The sequence below is a fragment of the Chelonia mydas genome, chromosome 6, assembly GCF_015237465.2.
Source record: "Chelonia mydas isolate rCheMyd1 chromosome 6, rCheMyd1.pri.v2, whole genome shotgun sequence".
Lineage (NCBI taxonomy): Eukaryota > Metazoa > Chordata > Testudines > Cheloniidae > Chelonia > Chelonia mydas.
In genome coordinates, this window is record NC_051246.2 from 59,506,240 (window position 1) to 59,516,129 (window position 9,890).

Below are 9,890 nucleotides of genomic sequence, written 5' to 3' on the forward strand. Positions count from 1 at the left end.
TGTTATCTTTTGAATGTTTGCTGCATCTCTGAACTTTGTAAATATCTTTTCTTTTTCTTTTAAGCTTCTGAAAGCATCATCTCTGTTCCCACAATCATGGAGGATGATGACCAGGAGGTGGACTCTGCTGATGAATCAGTTTCCAATGACATGATAGCTGCAACAGATGAGCCTTCAAAGATGTCTTCTGCAACTGGTAGGAGGATTCGACGCTTCAAGCAAGAGTGGCTTAAAAAGTTTTGGTTTCTGCGGTACTCCCCTACGTTGAATGAAATGTGGTGCCATGTCTGCAGGCAGTACACGGTGCAATCCTCTCGGACTTCAGCCTTCATCATTGGCTCTAAGCAGTTCAAGATACACACTATAAAGCTTCACAGCCAGAGCAACCTTCACAAGAAGTGCCTGCAGCTCTACAAGCTCAGGATGCATCCAGAGAAGACGGAAGAGATGTGCCGAAATATGACCCTGCTCTTCAACACAGCCTATCACTTGGCTCTGGAAGGCAGGCCCTACTTTGACTTTAGGCCTCTTGCAGAACTACTGAGAAAGTGTGAACTCAAAGTGGTGGATCAGTACATGAACGAGGGAGACTGCCAAATCTTAATCCATCATATCGCCCGGGCTCTGCGAGAGGATCTGGTAGAACGTATCAGGCAGTCTCCCTTTCTCAGCATCATTCTGGATGGGCAGAGTGACGACTTGCTTGCTGACACAGTAGCAGTTTACGTTCAGTACACGAGCAGCGATGGACCTCCAGCAACTGAATTCCTGTCTCTTCAAGAGCTGGGCTTTTGTACAACAGATAGTTACCTCCAAGCATTAGACAGGGCTTTTTCCAGTTTGGGAATAAGATTGCAGGATGAGAAACCAACTATCGGTTTGGGAGTAGATGGTGCTAACGTTACTGCCAGCCTGAGAGCCAACTTGTTCATGACCATCAGAAAGACTCTGCCTTGGTTGCTTTGCTTGCCCTTTATGGTACACAGGCCCCACTTGGAAATTTTGGATGCCATCAGTGGGAAAGAGCTTCCGTGTCTGGAGGAGCTAGAAAACAATTTGAAGCAATTGCTTAGCTTTTATCGTTACTCTCCCAGACTGATGTGTGAGCTGAGAGTCACTGCTGCCACTCTTTGTGAAGAGACAGAGTTCTTGGGAGACATCCGAGCAGTGAAGTGGATCATAGGGGAGCAGAATGTCCTCAATGCGCTGATCAAGGATTACCTTGAAGTCGTGGCCCATCTCAAAGATGTCAGTGGTCAGACACAACGGGCGGATGCTTCTGCCATTGCCTTGGCTCTCTTGCAGTTCCTTATGGACTACCAGTCAATTAAACTGATCTATTTCTTGCTGGATGTGATTGCTGTGCTTTCGCGCCTCGCCTACATCTTCCAAGGTGAATACCTCCTTGTGTCACAAGTGGATGACAAAATAGAGGAGGCTATACAGGAGATCAGTAGGCTGGCAGACTCACCTGGAGAGTACTTGCAGGAATTTGAAGAGAACTTCCGTGAAAGCTTTAACGGCGTTGCTGTGAAAAACCTGCGGGTGGCTGAAGCCAAATTCCAGTCAATCAGAGAAAAGATCTGCCAAAAGACCCAGGTAATCCTGGCCCAAAGGTTCGATTCCCGTAGCCGAACATTTGTGAAAGCGTGTCAGGTGTTTGATCTTGCAACTTGGCCCAGAAACACAGAGGAGCTCATGAACTATGGAAAGGAGGATATGGTACAAATATTTGAGCACCTGGAAGCTGTTCCATCATTTTCAAGAGAAGTTTGCAGAGAGGGGATGGACACCAGAGGGAGTTTGCTGATGGAATGGAGAGAACTCAAGGTGGATTATTATACCAAAAATGGTTTTAAAGACTTAATCAGTCACATTTGTAAATACAAACAGAGATTTCCACTCTTAAATAAAATAGTTCAGATCCTCAAAGTCCTCCCCACCTCAACAGCCTGCTGCGAGAAGGGGCGCAATGCCCTGCAGAGAGTGCGCAAAAACAACCGCTCTCGGCTCACTCTGGAACAGCTCAGTGATCTTTTGACGATTGCCGTTAATGGGCCACCCATTGCCAACTTCGATGCCAAGCGAGCACTAGATAGTTGGTTTGAGGAGAAGTCAGGCAATAGTTATGCACTGTCAGCAGAAATGCTGAGCAGGATGTCCTCCCTTGATCAGAAGCCGATGCTGCAGAGCATGGACCACGGCTCTGAATTTTACCCTGATATTTAGGAAGGAATGCCTCAAATTCTGAAAGCTGTTGAATAATTTTTTTAGTCTATACTCTAAACTTTGATATATTATATAAAATATATATATATATATATATATATATAAAACTCACACTGAAAATTGAAAGTTACGGCGATGTGCGTCTGATAGAAGCTAAGTGGAATTTTAAGAAAGAGACAATATTTGAAATTTACTGATGTCTCCAAACATGGCAGCTGCAGCGTAGGTGGCAACATTTCATTTGTCAGAAGCATGTGTTGGGGCCATACTCTACATGTTCAAACCTAACAATCAATCTATAAGCTAGATGACGGGTCTCTGTCAACCTCCTCCTCACAGTTGTTTTCCTTGTGTGTTTGTGTGCGTGTGGGGTGGTGGTGGGGGGGTACCCCCGCCTTTCTTTTCATTGTTTAGTCTAGTTATTGAGCCATTTGAGCCATTCACTGATGGCTGTCTGATTTCCAACTGAGCAACTTGTGCATGTGTGTTGGGATCCCTCCCCTGCTCCCCAACTTCACTTTGTTTTCTTGTTTAGAAGTGGAAGCTTTATTCACTTATGCAGGGTGCTGGATATTTTTTTCCCCCTATTTTAAGAACAAATGTATCAGCTAAACTGTGATGCCTGTTTCTCAGTCCTCCCCACTGGTGGGCTGTAGAGTAAGGCAAAGCTTTCAGGTCCCCTTGTGATAACCCCATTACCGGTCAGACATATTATAACAATGTCATGTGCAGACTATAAGATAGCATAATGGAGAAAGCATGGGGAGTTTTTTGCATTTATATTTTTACATTGTAGGAGATTAAAAAAAATTATACAACTGTTCATTCAGAACCAGGGCTGCTGTGGAAGTGAGATGGCCAATGAGTCAAGACCCATCAGAGGGTGGAGATTTCAGGGCTTAAAAATTATATTCTGATTTACATTATTTATACTCTGTCTTTATAATCATAGATTGTTGTGGTTTTGGTTTTATTTTCTTGAATGAGTGAAAAAACACCTGCGCTAATTCCGTGGCAGGGAATATCAATGCAAGATCTATCTTGGGTTATAATGGTGTGATGATGTCTTTTTAAAGGTTCATGTATTCTCTTGTGACCAAGGTGACATGTTTCACAGCATGGCAGAATGGCGACAAAAGGAAGAAAAATGCTGTACTTCTTCCTGTGAAATAGTTTGTCCTTCCTTGAAAGGGCACGAAGTCCAGCAGAAAGGTGGAAGTAGCACTTTCACCTTGAACTGCAAATGAGTTGTTGTTGGTTTTTTTTTAACAGAATCACACGCTCACACAATTATCGCTTCAGGTTAGAAAAGAAAAAAAAGAGGTGCAAAAACTCCCCAGATGCTAGTGCCTTGCCTTGCTAATGTGATATGGGCAGCACCAATCTGACCAGAGCATCACGGGAGTTGAGACCGTGTTGTCCAGAAGAATCAGGCTGGCATGTTCCCAATTCCCAGAGGGAAACGTCTTGTGCCAAGCTGTGTTGTTTGGAAACATGATGGTGGTGTCAGCAACACTGAACCTTTCCTTTCTACCGCTACCCTCCGCCCTTGGTCTTGGTGCTAAGATATCTCTAGAACTGTTGCTGCTAGTTGATAGTTTTTCATTTATATAAATATATATATATATATATAATTATTTTATTTTTAAACTTTTTTTGTTTTTAATGGTGATGTAGCATGTTTTAAATCAATCTCTCTTGGAGTCACTTCTACTGCCAAGGTTCGCTCACTGTCTTCCCCAACAAAACACACACCACTGCCTGGATCCCGCCACACCGTTCAAACTAATCTGTGCTGAACAGCAGCACGCAGGTCAGGTGGAGACATTCTGGCTCAGCTCCTAAGCCCAAGGGAAACGGCAGAACTTGTATGTCTGATGGGTTTAAAAGTGCATCCCGTCTATCCGTACATTACCCCTTATGGGGTGCGTTGAGAAGTGGAGTTGGATACTGTTTGAAGCATTAATTGTGATGACTTACTATGTTCCTTACCCTAATCCTGCCACACATACTATATAGCAAGGATGTTTAGCTGGTCACTTTTGAAAGGGTTAAAATAGACCAAGGAGCCTCTGAATTCAAATAGTGATATATGGGAGGGAAGCAATACAGTTTGCAGCACTTAACTCCTTCCTTTCTGCCCCTGCCACTCCCCATACAGTATATGGAATGAGTGTGCTAGTGCAGATGTGCCAGAGTGAGCTTGATAGGTAATGTCTAGTGTACATCAAAATCACCATTAAGAATCAGGAACTGGAATGTTTCCCCCTGGAATCCCCTTAGAAATCAATAAGTGAGTCAGGTCATGACACTGTTCCATATCAGCACAGGGGAAGGCAATGTAATACCTGGCAAGTGAATAATGGTAATAAACGGCTGAGGTACCTTTCACTCCCAACAAAGCCTTGCATCAGGACGACTCGTCCTTCCAAATGAGGAGAGCTCTAGACCAGAGGCCCAGTGGAATTGTGCAGACTCAAATAGCTCATTGCTTAGCCATCAGAGGGGAAGCTCTTGCTAGAGACCCAAGGTGTTCACAGCCCCTACTGGCCTGGGAAGTAAAAAACTGCTCGTTGCACTGTCATAATACTATCAGATCAATTTCCTTTTGGGGGCTGTTCTGCCACTTTTTTAAATTAAAATGTGAGAAGATAAAAATTGAAATCCCCAAAGAACCACTGTGCCACTCCTGAACTCTGAGCGGTAGCCAGACAATGTGAACTGGGATGCTGCAGGGAATTTCTCTTTCTTATGACACACAGATATCCAGGAAATCTGCAGCAAAGTGAATGGTAACAGTAGAAAAAGTGCGTGATATAGACGGCTCTGAGCATGAGGGAGACTTTAAAGACAGCTTCCGCTCTCCCCTTTTTGTGCTCAGCACAAGAACTTGGAAGATCCAAGTGTTCCACACTCCTCACCATGAAAAATCTGTGTATTCTATTTGCAATAGAAATAAGTCATTTGGCACATGGCCCTTTTTCAAACTGGAGCTGCAAACTCTGTGGCTGTCTTTCTGGAAAGGTCCATCCCCAAAACAGTTTTTAAATAGTAGAGCTGACCTGGTCCTTGTTCAAACCAGTGTTAAAGCCACAAAGAAGCCTGTTTACAACCTCTACACTGAGTGTCCTTACTTTCTAATGTTGCAAAAAGGCAGTAAGGTGGGTATCACCAGAGACTGGCTCAAAAGTGACTCTTGTGACCATCACGTTTTTGTTTTCAAATACAATTCATCATTGGTGACATCTCTCATAACAAATTCTCAACAGTAGATTGAAATATGTAAAGGGTTGCTTTCTCTCCATTCTGTCTGTAAAGCAGCGATGGCTTCTCTTGCAAAAAATATGCCCCACTTGTGTGTCAGTGATATGAGTGACTCCCAGTGGCTGGATCTGCTGTTTCTGTCAACTGGAAAGGCAAGAGATGCCTAGTATTTAGCTGTGAAAAGCAAAAAGTGTTCAGTCCAGTAACTAGCTGAACCACACTTACGGAGATTTATTTCATTATAATCTTTTTAACTGTTGATTGGACAGTTTCTCTCACAGGCAAAAGAGGCTGAAATGTGCTGGGTTGTAGTGGTGACTGAGGGACAGCAGAGGGTGCCAGTTCACAACATTGGTTGGGTTCCAGTGTAACTGTAGCAGCATCACATGGTGTACTACAGTTCAGAAATCTGATGGGTTAGATGTAGACATCTTGGACAGATTCCTCCTGGGGTGGGGAGAAGAATGGGATCCGGTTTAAATTATTCCCCTCCTGCTCCATTTTAACCAAGAGGTGATTGTTTTGAATGTGTTGCTCATGGTATCTTGAACGTCTTCAAGAGCAAAGAAAAAATGGGTTTGTTATTCATTGACTGAGCTTTGCCTTTTTTCTTTTCTGTCTTCTTTAAGGCAGCTGACCGTGAATGACATACACTTCTCCAGACCCTTGGTTTTGTAGCCCTTGGGTTTTTTGGTTGCTGAAATCCTACCCTCTTTTTTCTCAGGCTCCTCTACTCCTTTATCCTGCTTGTTGGCAGACGTCCACTAAGCACACAGATGTTTTCTTCTACAGAGCTTGCCAGTGGCTGCATGAAGTCTAGGCCTCCTGGCCACTAGGCTGAACGCAACAGGGACAATCCTAAAGGCACAGGAAACCAAAGCTCTTCCTGTACTAGCAAGAGTGCAAGGATTACTTATGCATGCTACAAGGATCATGCACCAAATATGCAAGAGTGTCCCTAAGAAGGCATTGTCCTGGAATGTTCTTTGCATTAAATCTTGAATTGATCTCTGTTGTATGCAGGTGTACTCCTTGCACATTTGGTGGTATGGGTTATCAGATGCTGTTCAGGTTCTAAATACATTTCTGTCCCACAATGCAAACTCAGCCAGTTCGCCACTGGGATTCTTTGAAGTTACATATCTTTCATAACTTATTAATATTGCTATTTGCTTGACCAATGGACAGTTTGCTTGGCAAACATTCAGTAACATCTGCTTTAGCCAGATTCCTCTCCCAACCCCATAAATAGAGGTGGTAAAAGTAAAGAAATGGTACGTTGATCCCCCAACCATTGTACTGTCAATCCAGTAATGCCTATGCAATTCCTGTCTCCCTTGGAGACATGTATAATGTGTGTGCATGTAAGCTAGTGTATGTATACAGTACTTATGCATACAGTCTATATATTGTATATACGCACATCCCAGTACATTTTCACACAGCGTAAGAAATAAAAATCACATGCCTATATATCTATAAATAAAATCCTATATATTTATATATTTCTATGTTTTGAATAGATATAAACCTATAATATAGATATAGAATCAGTTGCCCTTGTATAACCCTGGCCCTGTGTTCTAGCGAGAGGTATGTAATACGGAAGACTGAGGACTTCAATACAGCTTTAATCTTATGCTGTGGAGGTCTATATTTGTGTGTATAGGGACTTTGCTGTGGTTAGGACAAGGGGGTTCTTTCCTTGTATGTTAAATAAGGTGCTAAATAAGGCTTGTGGAGCTGTAGTATTGGGACTGTGTCTTGGTGACCGAGAAAGGTGAACGCCTTTGTCTTCTTTTGGATAAGCATACCATAGCTCCTGTGTACTCACACTTGGGCTGATACATATCTCACCCCTTTATGCACTTTTCTCTGTCTTCATGGAGAGGTTAGATGACCAAGGATCTGAATGCAGTGAAGATGTGGCTTTCTGCTTCACCTGGTTGGCATTCCTTGGTGGCCACCGACATGCAGTAAGCTAGTCCAGCACAATACAGTGGAATTTGTTTATATGTAGTGTATGTCGCACACAGCATCAGCCAATGTTTTAGAGATGAGGTTAGAATAAAACAAGAGCAAGAGAAAATGCAGAGTTGGTGCAGTCCCTCTTGTATAGTCAGAGATGGGAGGAATGATGTATGGAGCGGGAGTAGAACAAAAGAAAATGGACCGTGAGTTAGGAGTGATAAAGATGTGTGTGTTCATACTGAACTGGGAATCACACCTGCAGCTCCATCAAATTGAGCCATTAGGCCACTTCCCTTACAGTGGACCCAATGAGTGCAACTGCACTGATGCTTCTCGGTGAGTGCTGTGTTTCACCAAGGGCAGCTATTTCTCAGTTGTTAACTAGCCTGACTGATTATCTAGATGGCTTTCTTGGTGGAGAAGGGAATTATTTGGTTAAGTGAAGGACACTGTAAATGACACATGATGGACACTTAAGCCAACAGACAAGGTGCATTGACATTGCTGAGTTGAGCCATTCAGGGGGCTCAACCCCGCACCCACTCCCTTGAAAAAAAAACAAAGATAAATATTTTTCTATGACTGGCAGTTCCAGCTTAAGGACTTCTTGGTGGATCCAGGACACAGCTTCCATGGATTGACATTTATAGAGTGTGTGCTGATGTCTGCGCCCCTTTCCCTTCTTCCTCTCTCCACACGAAATTGCTGCTGTGGACAGAGCTGTGTGTATTACACTGGCTTGCCACTTCTCATGTGAGGCAGGGCAGGATGACTAGAGCAGCTTTCCTCTCAAAGGTAATGGATTCATTGCTGCTCCTCCCCGAGAGAGAGAGCTGTTGTAACTTCAACGGAGGGGAATGGAGATTTGGCTTTCCAGCTCCAGAGTCAGCCTAGCAACCACTTAACTTCTTATGTTTGTTTTAATTTTTCATTTCTTTTGGGAGGAGGGAGAGTTCAGTGCATTTTAGCTCTGACCATTGAGTGACTAGTTACACTGGTATTGCATTAGCAGATGCTGTGCAGACTTTCCTCATGCAACCTCAATCCCCTGCTATCCTGGGCCTCTCTCTTCACACAACTCTGCGAATCCACCTCAGTCACAAGCCTGCCTTTCCTGAGTCTCTCTGAACTGTGACTGCCAGTTGTGCTGAATGGCACCCAGTAAACACATACAGCAGAGAGAAACGAGTACCAGTTCCTCATGGACCTCATGGATGGTTTCCCCACCCCCCATCTTCTCCTGAAAATGCCACTGACATTAAACTCAGTTAGCAAACCAATCCCCAGTCCACATACTGCCAATAGAGTATTTCCTGCCTGGCATTGGAATTCTTTATGCACTGCACCTCATGTACAGAATGCTCACTGGACTGTGCGGGGGAACCACGTCCCATATGCTGTACTGTGTTGTGATTGGAGGGCTATTAGGGTTCCTGTCATTCAGGCATCCTCAGAGACTTATCAACCGTTGTACACAATACATTTTTTGTTTAACTTCCTACAGAAAACAAAGTCTCTACCTTCCCCCACCCAAAGCACAGCCCTGCTGAACTGTTTGTTTCAAACACACACACACACACAAAATGAGAGAAAAAATATCTAGAAGTCTATTATTACATATGTATTAATATGTTAATATCACACTTTCGGAGAACGTTAAAATGTTATTACTTTGCAGACTATGCTTTATAGTACCTGTGTGAAAGGACCTAGGACACTGGATACGAATAGAGCTATGTTGATATATCATAGTATGTACACGAGAACTTTCCTTTTGTCATATTATCCTTCTAATGTAAGATGATTGTTAATAAAAAACATTTAAATTTATCAGGTTACTTTCTCTTTATTTTATTATTTAAGGCTAATAGAACTTAATTTCCTAAAGGGCGGGACACCTAAACTGCCCCCAAAAGGCCTATTTTGGCAACTTGCTAGGAAGGCACCAATAATTTGCATCCAGTCTGTTGCTTCTTGAGGATGGTCAGCAAAATTGCTCCCTTCTGCCGCTGCATCACTTCAGCTATCACAGTCTCTCTGTATTTCTTATATGGAGTGCCCCAGCCTTCCAGTGTTTCTGCTACAGTTGCCTTAATTGTGAGACCTTTATTTCAGTCACACTGGTGCTTTTCCTGTGTGTTACACAGTACCCAGCTCAGCTGTCTCCACATATTCACAAAACGTTGGTTGGATTTGACTTGCAGAACAGAATCCCATTTCAGACTCTCCATGGTTCCAACATAGGGGAGACCAGACTCTCCCACCCTCAAAAGAAGTTTTGTTTTATTTCAGGATGCTCCTTCTTTTAAATTGGTGTAGTTTTTGCATGAAGTTTTTGTTAAGGCCTAATCTACACACAGAGCTGCACGGGGTAAACTAAAGTTGCGATTTTAAACCAGTTCAGTTAAACCAGAGCAACTTTGTGT

At 43.2% G+C, this 9,890-nt stretch overlaps 1 protein-coding gene across 4 annotated transcripts in view; it reads left to right on the forward strand.

The window, feature by feature from the left end:
• The window catches only part of PRDM11 (PR/SET domain 11), a 60,174-nt gene extending 50,880 nt beyond the window's left edge, over positions 1–9,294 (forward strand). For all 4 annotated transcript variants that reach the window (XM_037900108.2, XM_007060725.4, XM_037900107.2 and 1 more), the window contains one exon: positions 65–9,294. In XM_037900108.2, coding sequence (XP_037756036.1) covers positions 65–2,229 — 2,165 coding nt within the window. In that variant the 3' untranslated portion in view covers positions 2,230–9,294. The remainder of the gene's footprint in view (positions 1–64) is intronic.
• The last annotated feature ends 596 nt before the right edge of the window (positions 9,295–9,890 follow it).